The sequence below is a fragment of the Mobula birostris genome, chromosome 1 (assembly GCF_030028105.1).
Source record: "Mobula birostris isolate sMobBir1 chromosome 1, sMobBir1.hap1, whole genome shotgun sequence".
NCBI classification, from domain to species: Eukaryota; Metazoa; Chordata; class Chondrichthyes; order Myliobatiformes; family Myliobatidae; genus Mobula; species Mobula birostris.
In genome coordinates, this window is record NC_092370.1 from 237,344,131 (window position 1) to 237,368,525 (window position 24,395).

At 40.7% G+C, this 24,395-nt stretch overlaps 1 protein-coding gene across 1 annotated transcript; it reads left to right on the forward strand.

Annotated features, from left to right (window-relative positions):
* fcf1 (FCF1 rRNA-processing protein) lies at window positions 1–23,863 on the forward strand. Its single transcript, XM_072273946.1, has 8 exons — window positions 1–86; window positions 4,892–4,959; window positions 8,301–8,372; window positions 10,400–10,548; window positions 16,434–16,506; window positions 19,112–19,199; window positions 20,542–20,636; window positions 21,517–23,863. The coding sequence occupies exons 1-8, from the start codon at window positions 84–86 to the stop codon at window positions 21,563–21,565; spliced, it is 597 nt and encodes a 198-aa protein (XP_072130047.1). The 5' UTR covers window positions 1–83; the 3' UTR covers window positions 21,566–23,863.
* Window positions 23,864–24,395: the final 532 nt, after the last annotated feature.

The window sequence follows — 24,395 nt, forward strand, 5'->3', positions numbered from 1 at the left end:
GGGGTAGTCGCTCCTTGGCTGACGTCGGCGGTCGGCGCCGACAAGTGACGTAGACGGTGTTCGACAACCACGAGCAGGGAACGATGGTAAGGTTGTCGCCGAATCGGTGGGTTGAGGTCTCTGCGCTCTGGGTTGTTTCTGTGGGATTTTCGGGTGAATCTTCTTCAAAGGCGCTTAGGGACCTCTGGGACTGTGCCGGTCTTTCGGCCCACAACGCTAGCTCCGAGCACGATGCTGAATGAAACGAAATCTCTCTTCCCCCTGCCCACGATCCTCATTTCCCCCTTCATAAAGTCATATCCCTCCATCGAAAGAGTCATACAGTATGGAACAGGTCCTTCGGCCCAGCTGGTTTATTCCTCTCTTAAACTGCTCCCATTTGCCCCATTTCCTTTTTTTTTAAACCCAAGTACCTTTTAAATCTTGTTGATGTACTTGTCTCAAGCATTTACTCTGTCAACTCTGACCACTCGCTGGGTGGAAAACTTTGTCCCTCAGGATCCTATTAAATCCCTCCCCTCTCACCTTAGAGTTTAAGAAATTAACACATTTCGTTCTTGAGTCTCCAACGCCGAACAAAAGCCTGCATTCCCTGTCTGTTAAATACCTTGCCCGGTCTGCTAACGCTACCACCCTTCGTGGTCTGTTTCAGGCACTCACTACTGTGTAATACAAAACCCTGACTGTGTGGCTTCTTCGAACTCCTCCCCCCCCCCCACCTTAAACGCATGTCCTCACAACTTGATATTTGCACCCCTGGGGGAAAAAATCTGTCTTGCTGACCTTATCTATGCCTCTCATAATCTTGTAAACTTCTATCAGGTCTCGCCTCAGCCTCTGCTGCTGTAGTAAAAGCAACCCAAATTTGTCCAACCACTGGCATTGAGAGCAGCAATAAACGTCTTCCATCTCTGGAGGCTTTCAGGGCTTCCTTCATCAGAATCAGGTTTATTATCACCAGCATGTGACGTGAAATTTGTTAACTTAATTGCAGCAATTCAGTGCAATACAAAATATAGAAGAAAAAAGGTAAAATAATAATGATAAATAAATAAGTCTTATTCAGTATACTTTATACAGTATATGTATATTGAATAGATTAAAAATCATGCAAAAAACAAATACTATATATAATTTAAAAAAACTAGTGTCCAAGGGTTCAATGTCCATTCAGGAATCGGATGGCAGAGGGGAAGAAACTGTTCCTGAATTGCTGAGTGTGTGCCTTCAGGCTTCTGTACCTCCTACCTGATGGTAACAGTGAGAAAAGGGCATGCCCTGATTGCTGAAGGTTCTTACTAATGGATGTTGCCTTTCTGAGACACCACTCCCTAAAGATGTCCTGGGTACTTTGTAGGCTAGTACCCAAGATGGAGCTAACTAAATTTAGAACCCTCTGCAGCTTCTTTCAGTAGCCCCTCCATACCAGTGATGTAGCCTGTCAGAATGCTCTCCAGGGTACGTACATCTATTTAAGTTTTTGAGTGTATTTGTTGACATGCCAAATCTCTTCAAACTCCTAATGAAATATCACCACTGTCTTGCCTTCTTTATAGCTGCATCAATATGTTGGGACCAGGTTAGATCCTCAGAGATCAAGTCAGTAGCGTCGCGATTTTCACTACTGTCAGTCATGAAAGTCCTGGGTGGAGACTCAGGAATACCATCGCACACAGATGTAGAAGGATTCTTCATTGCTGTTTCTGTATTAGTTTTGTTTTACCAGTCAAGGTTGTTAGCCCTGGACCACTCTTAGTCTGTCTTCTACCCTTTAACCTGGTTGGCATGGGTTGACCTACCAACAGCCAAAGCACAGAGCTCTGACTCCAGCCAACATAGCTCTCCAGGTCATTGAGGCACACAAGCCTCCAAACCACAACCAGGTTGTGGTCTTCTTGGAAGAACCTCTTGTAGCACGTACCCTGTAGGAAGAATCCTGGTAAATGTTGTGCACCCGTTCTAAAGCCACCATGTCCTTTGTGTACCAAAGATGCACACATTATTCCATGTGTAGCCAAACCAAAATTTCATATAGCTGCAATTTACTTCCTGACTCTCATACTCAATACTCCCAACAGTGAAGGCAAGTGTACTTTTACCACCCTACCTGCTTGTATGGCTACCTTATGTGAGCTACGGTACTGTGCAAAAGACTTAGGCACATATATATAACTAGGGTGCCTAAGACTTATGCACAGTACCGTATTTGTCAACATGGAGAGGAGAGCAAATTTATAAATCTGGCAGGACCAAAGGATGTTAGGAGTGGTCAGAGCGGAGCTCTGTACGAAGGGTATGTGTCGGGTGTCAGAGAAGTGCTAGGGGTGGGGGTGGCACAAGTGCAGACACACCCAGCCCTGAGACACCAGGCAAGGCCGTCTGATTCCAAACAGTTGGTTTATTGATCATTGTAGAATGTCTCTCATGCTTCCCACTCCTTCCCCCTTTCCAAACCATGACTCCCCTCTCCCCGCCTCCTTTCCCCTCTCGGTCCACAACTGAGACCCATATCAGAATCAGGTTTATCATTGCTCACATATGTCATGAAATTTGATTTTTTTCTTTTCTTTCTTTTTCAATCTTTTTATTAATTTCAGCATCTTAAACATTATAGAAAATAGATACAGAGCAATTGGGATTATATGATTGATAAGAAATTTGATTTTTTTTGTGGCAGCAGCACGGTGGAATACATAAAATTACTACAGTACTGTGCAGAAGTCTTCTGCACCCATAAGTTCCTGTAGGAACCATGTATCTGTTCTCTATTTGCTTTGTATTCTGTTTTACCTGTTTATTATGGTAACTGGTCACATTAAGGGGGTGTGCTAAAAGTGAAGAGAATAAGTTACATACTCTTGCTTATTTTGTGGCAATTTATAGTTTGGGACAGGCAAAGTTCATACCTTTGCTGACCACTTAATATCACTTCAAGATTGTATATTTGCTAATTGCTAATGAAGGATTGAAAAAGGGAATTCGAGTCTTTGGAACAATCATATTGGAGATGAGGATGTGTCATGCAAGTAGAACAACCCCATGGTGGTCTTAGGCCAGCAGCAATTGTTTTGTTTTGATTTTGAATTAGTTTTGCTGCTAAGACTGGATGTACTGGACTCCAAACCCCCTCCGTTCATCTTTCCCCTGTTCCACTTTCCTAACTAATCTTCGGACCCTTTTCAGAGTGCATATTGCCTTCTCATCGAATTTTAAAATCAAATGTGGAGCTTGGGCTGAGTAGATTTTTCATGGAAGACCTGTTGGTGTTTGTGCCTGCTGTGAATTGGAGAAGATTCATGATGCCTTTGTAACCACTAGAGATTCTGCACATGCTGGAAATTTTGAGCAACAGACAAAATGCTGGGGGAACTCACCAGGTCAAGCAGGATCTGTAGAGGGGACTTAACAGTCAACATTTTGAGCCAACGCCCTTAATCAGGAGTGGAAAGGAAGGGGGCAGAGGCCAGAATAAGGTGGTAGGTGGGGGGGGGGGGCGGTGGTGAGGAGATGGAAATACAAGCTAGTGAGACCAGGAGAAGGGAGAATGATGTAAGAAGCTGGCAGGTGATAGGTGGAAGGGGTAAAGGACTGAAGAAGAAGGAGGATCCTAATGGGGGAGCACAGTGGACCACGGAAAAAGGAGGAGGAGGGGAGCAGAGGGAGGTGAGGGATAGGTAAGGAGAAGAGAAGGGATGAGGAAGAAACCTAAAATGGGGAATGAAAAAAAGATGTGAGGGAGAAATTACTGGAAATTAGAGAAATTAGATGTTTATGCCATCATGTTAGAGGCTATCCAGAGAGAATATGAAGTGTTACTCCTCCAAATTGCATTTGGCCTCTTCATGGCTGTAGAAGAGGCCATCTGCTTCTTTGTGCTCAGAAATCTCTCACCAAGTGCCACTGGTGAGCACTGGGTGATCTGTTTCAGCTGAGTTGATTTGAGGGCTTTGCTGATGAAAATATTAAGCCTTCAAATCAAACCTGGGTTTCTGGCACCTTGGCTTTACCAGCTGTGCCAATGCCCTGTCCCTGCTCTGGGAAGATATCACAGGATCTTTTATATTTATCAGATATTGCTTTGTTGTCTACCTCAAAGGTCTTCAGGTTAGTGATTTATTTTAAGAGATACAGCACAGAAATAGGCCCTTCAGCCCATAGAATCTACACTAAATATTGACCAGCTATTTATATTAACCTTTAATCCATCATTATTTCCACACCCTTTCCACCCTATTCCCAAGACTCACTGAGCTTTAATCACTCAGTCACATGCTAAAGGCAATTTACAGTAGCTAGTTAACCCACACTGCTACCGGGGAAGATGTTCAAACTCCAGGAGAACAGCACACAAGGTCAGCACTGAACCGGGGTCTCTGGCTGTGTGGCTGCACCACTGCCCTGTCTTTCTTCAAAACTGTAAGAAGCTAGAAATATGCTGCTCAGTAATTGATAAACTGCAGAAAAGGAGATGGGTGTGGTATCATTGTCAGCTGGTATATGCACATAGAAAAGAGAATGGTGATGCATTTGAAGATGAGTGAGTGGAGAGACTAGTCTCTAATGACCATGATTTCTGAAACCAAAACACTGTAGATGCTGGAAATCTGAAATAATAGAAAATACTATTTTGTAATAGCATAACGCTATTACACCTCTGGAGTTTGGAGTTCATTTCCGGCGTCCTCTGTGGGAAGTTTATCTGTCCTTCTCCAAAGTGCATGGGTTTCTTCCAGGTATGGGTCATGTATCACTGAGGTAATGTTTAAGTCTGCTAACTTATTTCAGTACTATATTTTGGTAGAATTCTACTTTATTTCGGGGCTGATTATTCTCACTTTTCTAGTATTGAACTTATTATCGCCTCCCCCACCTGTTTGATTCTTTTTTCTAGGGAAAAGCGAAGAAAACAAGAAAATATGCAACTATGAAGCGAATGATCAGTCTGCGTGATTCAAGAATGTAAGTTTTTAAATTAAGCTTGGGATGAAACTAAAAGATTAGATGAAGTTAATGGCCCCCATTTCAATGTTATTGTGCTGCATTACTCTTTGAGGACTTTCTGTTTGGGAAATGGTATCCTTCACAGATTTTCTGTGCTTTTTTTTTAAATCTTATTGATCTTTCCTCTATGTAGGTGATCAGTGGCTTATCAGACTATTATTGTTTGGTGTTATTTGCACGCAAGGAGTGATCTTTATTTCTTGAGACACTTCCATATGTTCTGAAACCTAGCAAGTTAATGTTCTTGGTAAAGTGTCGTAGGCTGTAGAGCCCATCTAATACGTGCCAAACTGTTACTTTGCCTTGTCCCATTGACCTGCACCTCGAACATTGCCCTCCATACCTGTCCTGTCCATGTACTTATCCAGACTTCTCTTCTGTTGAAATCGAACCCGCATCCACCACTTTCACTGGCAGCTCATTTCCACACACTCACCCACCCTCTGAGTGAAGAAGTTCCCCGACAGGCTCCCCCTTATATTTGTCACCTTTCACTCTTAACCTATGACCTCTGGTTCCAGTTTCGCCCATCTTCAGTAGAAAAAAGCCTGCTTACATTAACCCAATCTATACCCCTCTTAATTTTGTATACCTCTAGAAGACCTCTTCCTTTTTGTACTGCACCTGAGGGAATAATGTCCTAACCTCTTCAACCTAGTCTATAACCCAGGTTTTCGACCCGGATCTGGGCTGTACCCTCCAAATATCTGGACTTGCCTCTCGGTTTTTTTGCACTACCTTACTTTACATTTTTCTATTTTCTATTTATGATTTATAATTTAAATTTTTAATATTTACTATCATTTTGTAATCCAGGGAGCGGGAAGCGCAGAATCAAATATTACTGTGATGATTGTAAGTTCTAATATCAATTGTTTGGCGACAATAAAGTATAAAGTACATCCTTGTAAATATTTTCTGTACTCTTTTAATCTTATTGATGTCTTTCCCATTCAGAGGTGACCAGAACTGCACACATTACTCCAAATTTGATCTCAGCTTCAACATAACATCCTAATTCCTGATCTCAATACAGTGGATTCTGGTTAATGGGGCCATCAGTTAATTGGGGGAGCCACATATTTGGGACAACATTTAAAGAACAAAAAATAATCAAAAAAATAGCCAGGATTCCCTTAGTTTATTTGGGACACTACGCCACTTATTTTAGACAGGAGACAGTTGCCAAACAGTTTCCAACTAGCTTCAGTCACGTGCACTTGTGTGACCATTACACACTATGCTGCTCGTAGAGTGAACAGTTTTTAAATAAAAATCAGTTGCATGTGTTTGTGTTCAAAGAGTAATTCTTTTTGTCATTGATAGTTGGCGAGAAATTAACAGTAAGACAATTCAAAAATGTTTTAATCACTGCCGTTTCAAGCATTCAGGCTTTGAGCTGCCAGAGATGGCCAGGAGTGAAAATGAAACTGTTTCTCTACTTCAACAAGTTGAGAACTATGATGAATTTGAAGGGATTAGTAATCATCTTGAATATTATAATGACAATGAAGATTTGGAGGATGCAATCGTTGGAAGCATTGTATGCAGTCCGTTATCTACACTAGATGTCTTCACTGATTTTGTGCATTGACAGTTAATCAAAAGAACATGGCAGCATATACTGGATGAATTCCTGCATTGATAATGAATGGGACCAATGCACAGTTTTATAACAATGTAGTATTGGTAGCATTCTAACTTATTCTGTATTTCATTTAAGTACAGAATTTCAGAATCAGGTTTAATATTACTGTCATGTGTTCTGAACTTTGTTTTGTGGCAGCAGTACATTTAAGTAATAAATTATAAATTACAATAAGAAGTATATATAAGAAAGAATTATATTTTGTCTAAGTAGAGCAAAAAGAGAGGGGAACAATTGAGGTAGTATTCGCGGGTTCAATGTTCGTTCAGAATGTGACGGGGGAAGGGAAGAAGCTGTTTCTGATACGTTGAGAGTGTGCTTTCAGACTCCTGTACCACCTCCTTGCTGGTAGCAGTGAGAAGAGGGCATGTCCTAGGTGATGAGGGTCCTTAATGATGGATGCCATCTTTTTGAAGCGTGGCCTTTTAAAGGTGTCCTAGATGCGGGGGAGGCAAGTGCCCATGAAGGAGCTGGCTAAGTTTAATCATTTCTGCGGCGTTTTCTAGTCTAGTATGAGATGGTGATGCAACCAGTTAGAATGCTCTCCACGGTACAACTGTAAAATTTGCAAGTGTCTTTAGTGACATACCAAGTCTCCTCAAATTCCTAATGAAATATAGCAACTGTCAAGCCTTTGTAATTGCTTCGATATGTTGGGCCCAGGGTAGATCCTCAGAGATGTTGACACCCAGGAACTTGAAACTGCTCCCCCTTTCTGATCCCTCATTGAGGACTGCTGTGTGTTCCCTTTCCTGAAGACCACAATCTATTCCTTGGTCTTCTGAAGTCGAGGGCAAAGTTGCTGCTGTGACATCACTGAACCAGCTGATTGCCCCAGTACGTCTCCTCCTCACCATCTGAAATACTGCCAACAACAGTTGTCATCGGCAAATCATCAGATGCCACTTGAACTGCCTAGCCAGTTGTAGAGTGGGTGTAGACTGAGTAGAGCCATGGGCTAAGTATGCATCCTTGAGGGGCTTTGGTGTTGATTGTCAGCGATTAGGAGATGTTATTTCCAATCTGTAGTCTCCCGGTGAGGAAGTCAAGGATCCATTTGCAGAGGGAGGTACAAAGGCCCATGTTTTAGAGCTTGTTAATTAGAACTGAGGGTATGATTGTGTTGAATGTTGAGCTGTCATCAATAACCAACAGTCTTACATAGGTATGACTATCGTCCAGGTGATCCAAGGCCGAGTGCAGAGCTAGTGAGATTTTTGACCTATTGTGGTGATGGTCCATGTTCCTGCTTAGGCAGGGGTTGATTCTAGAATTTGTTACTCAGTTAAACTGTGGTTTGTCTTTTTTCATAACTTTTAAACCTATTTCCATGAAACTTTGGCTAATTGTAACAGCTGCTTAATTGGGGCAAAATCTACTTATCCCAATGTGTCCCCATTAACCAGAATCTGCTGTACCTTGATTATGAAGGCCAATGTGCCAGAAGCTCTCTTTATAACCCAATCCACCTGTGTCTCCCCTTTCAAGGAATTATTGATCTGTGTTAGCTTTCTTAACCTGTGTTAAGGCATTGATTTGCAAGTTACAGTTTTATCCTCAAAAAAAACAGATTTAAGTTCCCTCAGATCGTAAAACCCTTCAGGAGATGGTTGCTGCTATCTTTCACAATAATAAATTTTTTTTATTTCAGAAAAGAAAGTGAAAGAGCAAAACCTAAGAAGATGAAAAAAGAGGATCCCAGTGCCTTGAAAGTTAAGGAAGTGTACGTTTTACATTGGAATTTCAAGATTATAAGTTTTAAAGAAATATCTTGATTAATATTAGAGGGGGGTGCTTGTGAAATATTTTTCTGCTGTCTAAAATCTGTGATAGTACTGAGAGCACACAGTGATGCAGCAGATCGGTATTGTCAAGTATTGGTCTCTCCCTTCATCTGCACTTGGATCATCGGGGCTCTGCGCCAGTAAATTCTGTACATCTACACCTCTGTTGGAAACTCCGTAGCAAATGATATAGTGCACACCAAAAAGCAGCAAAGCCTGGATAGCATTAATGTGTCATCATTTAAAATCATGGCAAACAATGTCACATCCATTAGCAAACCAAACAAAAATAGAAAATTCTAGGAACACTCACCGGGTCAGACAGCATCTGTGGAAAGGGAAGTAGAGTCAACGTTACGGGTGAAAGAACCTTTGTCCAGTCTTCAAATGTGCAATCTTTTATTTTTCCCGCAGAGTTGGGAAGTCAGGAACGAGAAGGCATAGGTTTAAGGTGAGGGGGGAGAAATTCAATAGGAACTCAAGGGGCAACTTTTGTTTCCATGTAGAGATTGGTCAGTACATGGAATTGGCTGCCAGGGGAAGTGGTTGAGGCACTTACACTATCAATGTTTGAAAGATAGTTGGACAGGTACATGAATAGGAAAGGTTTGTGGGGATATGGGACCCGTATAGTTTAACATTTTTGTCAAGGTGGGCTAGTTGGGCCTGTCCAGTTCTGTATAACTCTTATGTCTGACATTTTACTGTTTGTGGGGGTGGGGGTGTTGGGGTCCCATTGGCGAGAAAATGGATCACTAACCCCAAAGCCTTTCAACCATCTGCATGGTCAAATCAATACTATAATGGAATACACTTGAATGTATTTATAAGTGCAGCTCCAGCAGTACTCCAGTAGCTGCCCTGAATGACGTCAGTCTGCCCAGTGGCATCATGTGCAGTGGTTGATGCTGTTATCTCACATCTCCAGGGACCCGAGTTTGATCCTGACCTTGGGTACCGTTCGTGTAGAGTTTGCAAGTTTCCCCTGTAACAATGTAGAGTTGAACTTGGTGTTCTGATTTCCTATTGTGTCCCAAAGATCACCAGATAGCTTAATTGATTACTGTCTGGGCAAGTGGTAAGAGAACCAAAAGAAGTTGATGAGCACGTGAGAGGGAAAAATAGTGGGAAATAAGGGTAATATTGCTTGGTTGGGAGCAGGGAATGACTAGAGTTACACGAATTGAACCTCACTGGTACAAAATCCATGAGCTAACTAGGCACAGGTGAAGGCCACCATCTGCATGTTCACTTCCAAGTTGTGCACCTTTATGACTCATGAACAGATCACATTCCCTCTACTCTAGGAACTTCCATTAGAATTGTAAGAATTATGTCAACCAGATTGCCTTCTGCATAGGCATCAGAAGTAATTTCTGCCTACTAATCAGTGTTGCATCCTGGAATCAGTTTCCCATTTAAGAGTAAGATCAGCTTTGTTTGTCATGTACATCGAAACATACAGTGAGATGCATCATTTGTGTCAAATCAAATCAGTGTGGATTGCGCTCGGGGCAGCCTGCAATTGTCGCCATGCTCTTACAAACCCTAACTATATGTCATCAGAAACTGGAGCACCCAGAGGAAACCCATGTGGTCCTTACAGACCACAGGGAGATTCAAACCCCGATCGCTACCATGCCGACCTTTTATTGACAAGTGAAATGCAGAAAACAAAAGATGGTAATTTCTGCACACTTGCCAACATATGTACAAATACATATGTGGGGTGCTCATATACCAGGGTGGCAAGGTATATGAGCAGTATCTGATTAAAAACAGTGCTGAGTATCATGACACTCATTTGGTGGGAATATTTATGCTGAGAAGCTGAAAACTTTTGTACTTAGTTTCCAAACACATTTTAAAACATCTCTGAAAGATAAAATACCAGTGTCTAATGAAATTGTACTGAATGTAAAATTTAGATGTAAAAATTAAATAACTTATCTTATATTTTCCCCAGGGTGAAGTATCCTTCCTGTCTGTTCTTCCAATATAACACACAGCTGGGTCCTCCGTATTACATCCTGGTTGATACCAATTTCATCAATTTCTCTATCAAAGCCAAACTGGACATTGTGCAGTCTATGATGGATTGTTTATATGCAAAGTGTAAGTTCCTGACAATTATCCAGTTTACTAATGTCTGTGAATGCATAGTTATATTCTAGAAATAAACAGTTCTTCATTTATTCAGAATCAGGTTTATTATCACTGGCATGTGTCGTGAACTTTGTTAACTTAGCAGCAGCAGTTCAAAGCGATACATAATATAGAAGAAAAAATAATAATTTACTGTATATGTATATTGAATAGATTAAAATTTGTGCAAAAAAAACAAATAATATATATTAAAAAAGTGAGGTAGTGTTCAGGGTTTCAATGTCCATTTAGGAATCGGATGGGGGAAGAAGCTGTTCCTGAATCGCTGAGTGTGTGCCTTCGGGCTTCTGTACCTCCTACCTGATGGTAGTAGTGAGAAAAGGGTATGCCCTGGTGCTGGGGGTCCTTAATAATGAATGCTGCCTTTCTGAGACACAGCTCCTTAAAGATGTCCTGGGTACTTTGTAGACTAGTGCCCAAGATGGAGCTGACTAAATTTACAACCCTCTGCAGCTTCTTTCGGTCCTGTGCAGTAGCCCGCCCCCCCTCCCCCCCCCCCACAATAGCAGACAGTGTTGTAGCCTGTCAGATTGCTCTCCACAGTACATCTATTGAAGTCTTCAAATGCCTAATAAAGCAAAGTCGCTGTCTTGCCTTTGTTATGACTGCATCGATATGTTGGGACCAAGTCAGGTCCTCTGAGATCTTAACAGCCAGGAACTTGAAATTGCTCGCTCTCTCCATTTCTGATCCCACTATGAGGATTGATACGTGTTCCTTCGTCTTACCCTTCCTGAAGTCCACAATCAGCTCTTTCGTCTTACTGACATGGAGTGCCAGGTTGTTGTTGTAACACCACTTCTCTAGTTGGCATATCTCACACCTGTATGCCCTCTTGTCACCACCTGAGATTCTACCAACAATGGTTGTATCATCAGGAAATTTACAGATGGTATTTGAGCTATACCTAGCCACACAGTTATGGGTATAGAAAGAGTAGAGCAGTGGGCTAAGCACACACCCCTGAGGTGCACCAGTGTTGATCGTCAGTGAGAAGGAGATATTATTACCAATCCACACAGATTGTGGTCTGCTGGTTATGAAGTCGAGGATCCAATTGCAGAGGGAGGTACAGGAGCCCAGGTTCTGTAACTTCTCAATCAGGATTGTGGGAATGATGGTATTAAATGCTGATCTATAGTCGTTGAACAGCATCCTGACATAGGTGTTTGTGTTGTCCAGGTGGTCTGAGGCCGTGTGAAGAGCCATTGAGGTTGCATCTGCTGTAGACCTATTGTGGTGATAGGTAAATTGCAATGGGTCCAGGTCCTTGCTGAGGCAAGAGTTCAGTCTAGTTCATAACCAACCTCTCAGCATTTCATCACTGTAGATGTGAGTGCTTCCGGGCAATAGTCATTAAGGCAGCTCATATTTTTCTTCCTAAGCGCTGGTATAATTGTTGCCTTTTCGAAGCAAGTGGGAACTTCTGCCCGCAGCAGTGAGAGGTTGAAAATGTCCTTGAATGCTCCTGCCTGTTGGTTGGCACAGGTATTCAGAGCCTTACTGGGTACTCCATCAGAACCTTGTGCCTTGCGAGGGTTCACCCTCTTTAAAGACAGCCTAACATTGGCCTCTGAGACAGAGATCACAGAGTCATCAGGTGCAGCAGGGATCTTCACAGCTCTAGTTATTTTCTCCCTTTCAAAGCGGGCATAGAAGGCGTTGAGTTCATCTGGTAGTAACGCATCGCTGCCATCATGCTATTGGGTTCCGCTTTGTAGGAAGTAACGTCTTGCAAATCCTGCCAGAGTCGTCGTACATCCGATGTCGCCTCTAACATCGTTCAAAATTGTCTCTTCGCCCTTGAAATGGCCCTCCGCAGATCATACCTGGTTTTCTGGTACAGACCTGGGTCGCCAGCGTTGGTTGAATGCCACAGACCTAGCCTTCAGCAGACAATGTACCTCCTGGTTCATCTTACCCTACACCTATACCTGGCCAGGTGCACTGTTCTATTGGTTCTGTTGTCCTCTCTCCATTAATAAGGCTTGCCCTGCTGGATATTTCCTCCAGCTCCATATTTCACAGCTTTTATTTTCCTTTGTCTAACTACCTTAATTTCACAGTTTTAGTGTTCCTTTTTTCGTGTCTAATCATGCTCTCCCTTGTGCGCTGTCATTCACCAATTGAAAATTCTAGCCTCAATTCATCAGAGATGATCTTCGAAATTTTAACATTGGCTTTTTTAGATCATCCTTCCCTGACAATATGATATTGAAACCTAGCAGCAAGGGGGGAGGGGGGTGTGTGGTGATGCTTGGGATGTTCTTTGAATTGCTATTTCAAGTCGTCACTTTTTATGGTCATTTCGACCATAACTGCTGGTACAGTACATAGTAAAAACAAGACAACGTTTTTCAGGACCATGGTCCTACATGACCAATACAAAAATTACACTGAACTATGTTAAAAAACAACACAAAACTACACTAGACTACAGACCTACCAAGGACTGCATAAAGTGCACAAAACAGTGCAGGCATTGCAATAAATAATAAGCAAGACAATATGAACAGTAGAGGGTAGTAGGTTGGTGTCAGTCCAGGCTCTGGGTATTGAGGAGTCTGATAACTTGAGGGAAGAAACTGTTACATAGTCTGGTCATGAGAGCCCGAATACTAAGGTGCCTTTTGCCAGATGGAGGAGGGAGAAGAGTTCGTATGAGGGGTGCGTGGGGTTCTTCATAATGCTGTTTGCTTTACGGATGCAGCGTGTGGTGTAAATGTCTCTAATGGCACAAAGAGAGACCCCGATGACCTTCTCAGCTGACCTCACTATCCGCTGCAGGGTCTTGTGATCCGAGATGGTGCAATTCCCGAACCAGGCATCGATGCAGCTGCTCAGGATACTCTCGATACAACCTCTGTAGAATGTGGTGAGGATGGGGGGTGGGAGACGAACTTTTCTCAGCCTTCACAGAAAGTAGAGATGCTGCTGGGCCCTCTTTGCTATGGAGCTGGTGTTGAGGGACCAGGTGAGATTCTCCACCAGGTGAACACCAAGAAATTTGTTGCTCTTAACGATCTCTACGGAGGAGTCGTCGATGTTCAGCGGAGAGTGGTCGTTCCGTGTCCTCCTGAAGTCAACAACCATCTCTTTAGTTTTGTTCACATTCAGAGACAGGTTGTTGGCTCTGCACCAGTCCGTTAGCAGCTGCACCTCCTCTCTGTATTCTGACTCATCGTTCTTGCTGATGAGATCCACCACGGTCGTGTCATCAACGAACTTGGTGATGTGGTTTGAGCTGTGTGTTGCAGCACAGTTGTGGTCAGCAGAGTGAACAGCAGTGGACTGAGGAAAGACTTGAATTTCTGATTGCAAGACTAGGAAATCGCAAGAACACACAAACAAGATCAAGTCACTTAATTCTTTTACTTTTGCTATTTCCTTCCCTTTTTCCCAGTCTGTTTATTCTCTTTAGTAACAAGGTTGAAATATACTGCTGTAGCACTTTATTTAAAGTATTGTTATGAGTACAATTTACTTCTGGGATCACTTGTTCTAATAGCCTTAATTCCCCAAAACATAACACTGTCTTATGCACTCCCATTATAGAAACAAGTATAGAAACTTCAATTCCTGTAAACAACTATGTCAAGTAATTCATCTTTGTTTTTGTCATCTAAACTTGTGCATTAGAAAGAATGCAACTTGATAGCATTTCAATTTAACAGAATGGACATCAACCAATGTGCGAAAGACAACAAACTGCAAATAGACAGTAGAAAAAAAGAAATAATAAAAATAAGTAAATAAGCAATCAATATCGAGAACATGAGATAAAGAGTCCTTGAAAGTGAGTTGATAGGTTGTGGGAACAGTTCAGTGATGGGGCAAGTGAAGTTGTGCAGTTATCCCCTCTGGTTCAAGAGTCTGATAGTTGAGGAATAATAACTGTTCCTGAACCTGGTGGTGACAGTCCTGAAGCTCTTGTCCCTCCTTCCTGATGGCAGCAGCGAGAAGAGAGCATGTCCCGGGTGGTGGAGGTCCCTGATGATAGATGCTGCTTTCCTTCGACAGTGCTCAGCAGTGGAGAGGGCTTTTTTTTTTTTTTTTTTTTTTTTTAACCTGTGATGTGTTGGGCCATATCCACTACTTTTTGTTGGATTTTTCGTTCAAGGGCAATAGTGTTTCAATACCAGGCAGAGGTGCAACCTGTCAATATATTCTCCACCGCATATGTATAGAAGTTTGTCAAAGTTTTGGATGTTATGCCAAATCTTCGCAAACTTCTAAGGATGTAGAGGCACTGCCGTGCTTTCTTCATAATTACACTCAGGTGCTGGGGCCAGGACAGGTCCTCCAAAATGATAACACAGAGGAATTTAAAGATGCTGACCCTCTCCCCCTCTGATCTCCAATGAGGAGTAGCTCGTGGACCTCTGGTTTCCTCTTCCTGAAGTCAGTTATCAATTCCTTAGTCTTGCCGACATTGAGTGAGAGATTACAGTGTTAATTTCCATTTGTAATGCAATACCGCAAGACGTTGTTATCTCCGGCTGCATGAAATGCGGCATAGGCAATATCAGCATGTGGGAGGATTAATTGCCAAATGACATTTGCATCGCCTGAGCTTTTCCTATATTATCCATGGCATGTGGAGATTAGTTACCTGCCCTTCGTTGCCCCTTAGAAGGTGGAAATAAACCTCCTCCTAGTAAGTACCTGATCATCTCTCCTTTAATGGCATTGTCATCATTGAGACCCTCAGCAATAACCTATTCATCACCTATTAGCAGAAATTTAAAAGATCAGTTATTATCAACATTATCAAGTTTGCATATTTGCTTCATAATTCAGGTGTCTGGATAATATTACAGCAACGTAACCACTCTGCCACCATTCCCATTGATGCGGTGGAAATTACAGGCAATTTTTATATTTAACTCAAAACTTTATCCCTCCATTCTCTCAATATTTTTGCCATGTTTGTTTCTTGCCCTTTCATTGTGTTTTTATCCACATATCATGGTTTGTGTGCATCATATTTCATTGCATTAAAGCTCTGCAAGCCTGCTGCATCTAGTTGTGAGTTGTGGTAGATAATTAAACGTTTAACAAATGTGGAATTTTCAAGAACATACCTATCCTTGTGGATAGTGAGGTATAGTAGGTGAATGTTAATGAAAAGACCAAAGCATTCACTGTTAATTTAAGCTGCAGGTGCCTGGTGGATGAGGGTTTCGGTTTCTTTGAGATTCCTGTGGTCATAGAAGCTGCTCGTCAGTAATTCAGTCCACTTACTCCATAAATGTCTGAGAGCACTGGATACAGTAGAAGCGATTATACCAAACAGTATTCCAACTAATACTGAAGGCCTGACCTCTGGAATTAGTTATGTCTCCAGTCAAGCAGTTCCAGTGCAATAAAGACTTTTGACACTTGCCTGACAACGCTCTTGGGCTAACATGATGACCAGCATACTTTAAAAAAAAAATGCTGGAAGAAATTCATTGGCATACAGTGGGCACAGGAAAAGATCAAACAGATAAGCAAAGATTAATCGAATAAAAGGAAAGCAAAAAATCTAAATTGTACTGAAAAAGGAAGGCATCTGTAAGAATCCAAGATCCAAAAGCTAAGAAACTTACATATTTGGATGCTGCAAACATAAATACAAAATAATGGAGACACAAGGATCAGCATGCAAGGGTAGAGAGGAGATGTAATCGTTTATTGTGAACAAAATTGTTTCATATCTGGGTTGGACATGAAGCGTGTGCACAAAATTAGAATATTACTTATTTTATGATGCATATTGTGGGGAAAGCTCTTCAGATGAATGGGAGTAAAGTGAAGGATGTAAGTTAAAATTTCTGAATATTTTTTTCCAGGTATTCCCTGTATTACTGACTGTGTGATGGCAGAAATTGAGAAACTGGGGCAGAAGTACAGAGTTGCACTCAGGTAAAACAACTTCTGAAGCAGGTTTATCCTGCTAGGCGAGTATCAGTTCAGTTCTCCCGTCTCAACGACATGCCTTCCCCTGCTACCACCAACTTCTGACTTGTTAAACTGCATTAGTGAATGATTCCAAGCAACTGAAAAATATCTCACATTTCAAGGATGTTCTTGCTATAAGCTTGTGTATAAGGAACTGACAGCATGCCTTCGTTGTTTGAAATTAAAATCAGACACTACGTCTGTGATGGTGGTCCTTGTAATCTGCCAAGCTTGTGCAGTTATTCCAGTGGACTGAATATTGGTGCTTCTGAACAGCGCAGATCTGTGCAGAGCAACTTTTTCCAGTTGGAACTTGAAGTGTAGAGCTGGCTTAATCCCCTTGTGAGAGCCACCACAGCAATGGTACCATTTGATATAATGGGATTCGGTGGCAGAGGAACAGAATAACTGCTGGCCATTTAAAATGTTCATAAACCTTAATTTTAAACACTAATAGACCACTAATCTTTTTAAAAATCTATATTACTGTTGGATCCTGATGTTTTTGCGACCCAAAGGGTCTTCGGAAGTCAAGAATGAGGCATAAAACTTGTTGCTTACAATTGTTTTATTAAATGTTATAAATGCAGTGAAGAAGAAAGGAGAAAAAGCATGACAAGAGAGAACAAGGGAAAAGAAGAGAGACTAGAAAGTAGTGAGGTCTACTCATACCAGAGTGACTGATAACAGAAAATTCCATTGATAATAGTTAACCAATAAAATAAGCCAGATTCAAGTAATATGGCACCTGCCACTGGAACCAAGAAGTTTCCAGAAAAATACGGAGGCGACTGTAACCACTGGAAAACTCACTGAACTGTATACAGTACTGTGCAGAAGTCTTAGGCATGTATATATAACTGGAGTGCCTAAAGACTTTTACACCGTACTGTATATTGGGTAAAATAGGAAAATGATTGGGAAACAGAATAAGAGTACTTAGCTTTGTATTAGCTCAGTAGTATTCAGTGTTATTTGGTAACTGGAAAGACATAAAGTACTGTGCAAAATTCTTAGGCACCCTAGCTATATATATATATGTGTGCCTAAGACTTTTGCACAGTACTATACATGTATATAGGTGATTATATAAAAACATAGACAAGCATAAGAAATTTAAACTACAAGAAAAAGAACAATTCTACACCCCAATCCAATATTACACTTTTTTTAGCTTAGTTCCTCACATTCTATCCCCTGTTTGAGCCTTTGTCTAGCATTTTAGAGAACAGTGTATAATTAGTCCACTGCAATTCTGCATGACGACTTCAAGGCAAAGCTTAGCAATCAGTTTGTTAGTATTTAGTGGAACTCCAGCAATGCTACCGAATAGCGAGGTAGCAAAAATATGTCCTTGAGCAGCTACACATTTTACTTAAGTGTTAGTTCTCAAAAAGTATATCAGGCAAGCTGGCTCAACCGCGGACATATAAAAATTCTCAGAACAAAGAAGTACAGATACAGTTATTTTTATGTCTCGGTTGCGAGGCACATTTCAGTCACTCAGAGTACATTAGTTACAGATAAATGATTGTAGACTTCGAATTCACATTTTAAAACAAATCATTAGCCCCTCAATGCCTGTTACAATGTAAGGCCTTGATATTTTCTCCCACAGTAGGTTAATTGGTCATTGTAAATTGTCTGGTGACAGGGCTAGTATTAAATGGGCCAGATGGCCTGCTCTGTGCTAAATTAAAATTATGTGAGTAGCATGCCCACAACACACTAACCCTAAGCAGACATCTTTGGAATTGGGAGGAAACCAGAGCCCCTGGGGGAAACCCATGAGGTCATGGGGGGGAACGTACAAACTCCTCATAAGCAGCAGCAGGAATTGAACCATGATCCTTACAGCTGTCACTGTAATAGCATTATGCTAACTGCTATGCTAGCGTGCTGTCCCCTTTTTATCAATCAGGTGAAAGTTGTATGATCCATAATGCTTCTGGAAGAAGAGTAATTCACCTTGGGCAATGCTCTTTCCATAACTATCCCGAATGGCAATAGATTAGGTTTGCATTCATTCTGGTACCATACCTGTCTGCAAAATAGCTATTATATACTCCCATATAAAAGTTGTGATAATTTATTACCTATCAGATGCTTTGTCTCATTTCTGAAGTATGTAGTTGGGTACTATATACCTACAAGCTCTGAGGGTCTTCATGCTTCCTCGTTTGCTTGGATTGAAACTATTAACTCACAAACCAGGAAATTAAACCTAGGAAGAGTAGCTACCTTGGTATCATTCCTTATTCCACAAGTTCCTTAATTTCCATCACTGCTAGATCACGCAATGCTGTTATGTCTGAGTTTTAAATGCATGCAAAATTCCAAAAGCATCTAAAGGACAGAATACCTATAGTTCATTTTTAGTCATTCTACAAGCGTTTGTACAAATATATGCTGTTATCTAAGGAAGTAAAAGCAGCTTTTTGGGAAGATAGGAATCTCAGGTTTTCCAAAAGGGGTGATCTGAAGCAAAAAGCAAAAAAAAAATTGTAGAATAAACATGTTATTGGTATAGTTATAACATTATGACACTCTGCTCTGTCTACATTCCTAGAATAGCAAAGGATCCACGATTTGAACGGTTACCCTGCACACACAAAGGAACGTATGCTGATGATTGTCTAGTGCAAAGAGTCACACAGGTATGAAGTAAACGTACTACAGTGAATATTTTATTTTGAACAGTTTTCTTTTGCTGAAACTAAGTTCAATAATCAGTAAAATTGTAGAACAGCTCTTTAAGAAGAGCAGTCAAAACTCTCCTATCCACCCCATCCTTTCCCCAGTCACTGAAGCTTTCTCCCCTTCACATACAGTATGTAATTAATTTCTGAAAGCTAATTACCATTGCTCTCTCTGACAGTGTAGTCCACTCATACAATAGAAATGCCGTTCCTTAAATCTGTGTGTCCTGGGTACTGATCTTTCTACTTTTAGAAACAGTTTCTGTTACTCTTATCCAATTAATGCTTTCTGAAAGTTGCTATCAAATTTCCTTTTGGCCTTTTCTACTCTAAGAAGGCCAACTCCTAGCTTGTCCAGTCTATCCATGTAATTATGTTTTGTCTTCCATGGTACGATAGTAGATCATCTTTGCAGCATTTCCAAGGTTTCACGTCCATCTGAGGAAAAAGTGACACTGCACAAAGTGCCAACCCATTTACACTAAAGCTATATCAATCCCGTTTTATTCATCCCTTATTCCCTTCACCTCCTCCAGATCCTGCCACTCACCTACATTCACAGTAGGTGACTTAAAATGGTCAGTGAACCTGTCAAGTTCTATATCTTTGGGCTGTGAGAGGAAACCCATACCATTACACAAAGAATATGCAAACTCACCACACAGACAGCAACAGAGGTCAGGATTGATCCTGGATCGAGACAACAGCCCAACGAGCTGAGCCACTGTTTAATGGTGACTATAACCATTACAGTCATCATTATGTGCCGTGTCCTATGACATTGGCAATTGTGGTCTCATGACCATGATTGTTCTTGGCAGTTTTTTTTACAGAAGTGGTTTGCCATTGCCACCTTCTGGGCAGTGTCTTTACAAGACAGGTAACCCTAGATATTATCAGTACTCTTCGGAGATTGCCTGGCATCAGTGGTGGCATAACCAGGACTTGGGATATGCACCATTTGCTCACACGACCATCCACCACCTGCTCCATAGCTTCATATTACCCTGATTGAGGGGCTAAGCAGGTGCTACACCTTGTCCAAGAGTGACTTGCAGGCTAGCGGATGGAAGGAGCACCTTACTGCTCATTTGGTACAGACGTATCTTCACCCTGTCACCTGACTGACCAATATAAGCATTTTTTTAATGCAGTTACGGATTAATCTAGTTCCTTGGATTTAAATGCCTCGTGAGCCATTGTGCAATTTCAGTTTATGCGCCGAGGCAGTATTCTAAGCTGTTGGAGATCAGTTTCACATGGTTTATGTTTTAAATGGCAACCTACTTTTCATTTGCAGCATAAATGTTACATTGTAGCAACTGTGGACAGAGATCTTAAGAGGAGAATCCGGAAAATTCCAGGTGTTCCTATTATGTACATCTCTAATCATAGGTAAGAACATTTTTTTAAAAAAGCTGAAAAGTAATCTTTGACTTTCTGGGTTAGATGGAAAACAATCATGTGAAATTAGTTTTCAGCTCACTTGTGTAGGAAATGGGTGGGTGGAGAACAGTTTGTTGAAAAAATAGGAAATTGGACATCAAAATCATGAGCCTGAGTTATAGAATTGGAGTATTGTGGTATTGATGGTGACCATTTGGCTATTGACCATCATAGAAGAATTATCGTAATCCTATTTGGTGCTGAATCGTTGAATGTCAGAACAATTTTTAGCTCCTGTTCTTTCAACCTCTACTGCTCCATTTCTTTGTTTAATATTCACTCACAGCTTGAGTTTAGCCAGTATTCACTGTCCTTGAAAAAAAGGAGTTCCAACTTTTTCTCTTGCAAGGTTTGGCTCACTGGTGATGCTCTCACCTTTCAGTTAGAAGGGAATTGGTTCAAACATTGCTTAATCAACTTGTACCACAATCTAGTCCTTAGTTCAGTATAGCACCTTTGGTAATATAACTCTTGTCTGTTGATAGCTTTGTTCTGAGGTTACTGTATCACCATAGTGGAAGGCTTTTGGATGAATTGTCTGATGGTAGGTCTTGTCTGTCAACTCAGGATAAACATGATCCCACCTCATCATTATTTAAGATTTCCCCTTTAATTTCACATCATTTGTTGGGCCCTATTGTGCCCAGAAATTGGCTTCCATATTTCCCAGCCTCAGGGCAATAATTCAGCTAAGGCAATAATGAAATTTCTGAAATTGTGAACTGCTATAACAAAGAAAATTATTTTTCATTTGCCTGTATCCTGGGTGGATTATATTAATAAATAATTTAATAACAATTGCTGTACAACTTGATTATTTTTCTTTCAGGTATAACATTGAACGAATGCCAGATGACTATGGCGCTCCAAGATTTTGAAAAGGCAGTGATATTCTGGTTGCACCAAAAAAAACCTGTTTGTTTTACATTTTTCATGAAGAATTTGTTTTCACATTAAACCAAATTGCTATCTTAAAACAGCTGCTTGTAATCTATAATAGGGCTAGTTAATGCATTTCTTTATCTGCCCTTCCAGTGTCCGCCCCTCCCTCTTGAATATTTACGAGGAATGACTCTTTCAATAACATTGCATTTTCTTAACTTTCAAGGAGTCGTAACAGTGAGTAACACGATATTAAAATAAGCAGTGGAAGAGTTAAATTAATATTATGTTGATATGTAGGTGTGAAAAATACACTAAGTAAGTTTTTGCAGTTTTGTAATATTGAAAAGTGAAACTGGTTATAAAGCAAGCAATACCAACATAATAATATTTGCTCCTTAATTTTAAGCCCATGACATATACACTTAAGCAGACAAATTCAAGATCCACCAAAGAACAGGAGTGGACTCTTTGGTCCTCTTTCCAATCCTCAATAATTTTGTTAACGATCCATGTACATATGAACATTAAAAAAAGTAGGGATGGGCCATCTTCCTCCTTGTGCCTGCTTTGCCATTCAAGAACGTCTTTCACCTCCATTGCTGCTTTGCTCTATCAATCCCATATCCTTAGACTCTTAATTATCTAAAAATCTATTTTTAGGCATGTTGTATAGAAATGGTAATAAAATAGACAATACCTTTGACCAGTAGGTGGGAAATTTTCATTCTGATCCTTACAACTTGGTGACTTGATAAAATGTTAGACAGTGTACTAACTTGGGTATATTGTGTTTGATACGTAATAAAATTACCACCACAATTTCATAAACATGAGAAACTCTGCAGATGCTGGAAATCCAAACCAACACACACAAAATTAAGGAGCAACTTGGCAGGTTAGTCAGCATCTATGTAAGTGAATGAACAGTTAATGTTTCGGGCTGAGCCCCTTCTTCATGACTGAGGAGGAAGGTGGAAGACACTACTATACTCTTCCTTCATACTTTGTAGTTTTGCCATCTGTAATAGCAAAGCTTATTCAAGCTAAGAAGACTTGTAAGTGGGGTTGCCAATGGGTAATGAATTATTGGGGGTTGAGGCCTTACAATTAGAGATGTTTTGATTTGTTTTCATACAGTGCTTCAAGAAGGTAATTGTAAAATGGAGTAAGTTGACAAGCTAATTAATGTTAAACGTGGAATGTATTAATCTTTTTGAGATAATTATATGCTTCATCTTTATTAAAGCTTACTATTGAGTAACTTTGACAATACAATGTTAAAATAAACACCTGTTTTATTGTAAATAAGATCATGTAACTCTTTTCCTCCAGCCCCTTTTCTCCTTTGATGTTCATTGAGCAGGGGTTCCCAACCTGAGGTCCACAGACTCTTTGGTTAATGGTTGGAGCCCATGGCATACAAATGGTTGGGAACCCCTGTCCTGGGGGCTAATTACTTAAACAGAAGGGACACGTTTGGAAAATGCTATTTTTTTTTTCTTGAATCTCTTACTTAATCTATGGAACCTGTAAGTAATTGGCCATCATGCATCCTACTGAATTCTCCTTTCTGTGGAACATATTTAGATATGGATTACCTACCTATTTATGACCTTGACAGTGTCAACCTTTCTCCTTTATGTCATTAATTTTAGCTGTTTGAGTATAGTTTATTGCTACACAGTTTATAGTTGTTGTAAGTCCACAGCTGTGTTGGCGCGTGGCCAAGTGGTTAAGGCGTCGGACTAGTGATCTGAAGGTCGCTAGTTTGAGCCTTGGCTGAGGCAAGGTGTTGTGTCCTTGAGCAAGGCACTTAACCACACATTGCTCTGCGATGACACCAGTGCCAAACTGTATCAGCCCTCGTGCCCTTCCCTTGGACAACATCGGTGTTATGGAGAGGGGAGACTTGCAGCATGGGCAACTGCCGATCTTCCATACAACCTTCCCCAGGCCTGTGCCCTGGAAACCTTCCAAGGTGCAAATCCATGGTCTCACGAGACTAATGGATGCCTATTATTAGGTCCACAGTAAAGCTGGTCACAAGAACTCCGATAAAGGAAGTAGCATTTGGTGGGAACAAACTAGACTTAACTATTAGCTATGCAAAATAAAAGTGTTTTCTCTGGTTTGCAATTGTTTAGCGTAGTTACTTAGTTTCTATATTGACATTTTCTATGAATATAGAAAAAATACAAAAATATTTTGCATATTATTAATGTTAGAGAATGTTTTATGTAAATCCCTCTCCTGAAGACTATGTACATGTACTATATATATTTTCACAATTGTATTTAATAGAAAATTAAATGTAATAATTTTCTGTCATACTTTTTTTGCTTTACATCTAAAGTGATTGTAATGGAATGTTTAATGTGTACTCATTCATAGTAATTCTTGATATCAATTTAATTGATATGTGTACAGCATTGTTGAATTTTGAGATTTTCAATACAGTGGACACTTTATTAAGCTACATCCTGTACCTAATAAAGTGGCCACTGAGTGTATGTTCATAGCTGTTGTGTAGCTGTAGCCCATCGACTTTAAGGTTCAACGTGTTGTGTGTTCAGTGATGTCCTGCACACCACTGTTGTAACAGGTGGTTATTTGAGTTACTGACACGTTCTTGTCAGATTGAACTGATCTGGCCATTCTCTGACCTTGCTCATTAACAAGGCCTACATTGCTGCCACTCACTGGATGCTTTTTGTTTTTTTGTGCCATTCTTGGTAAACTCTAGAAACTGATAGGTGGAGGGGCAGGTAGTTTTGAGGAAATGGAGGGGCCACGGAAGGTCTTAAACAGATTAGGAGAATTGTC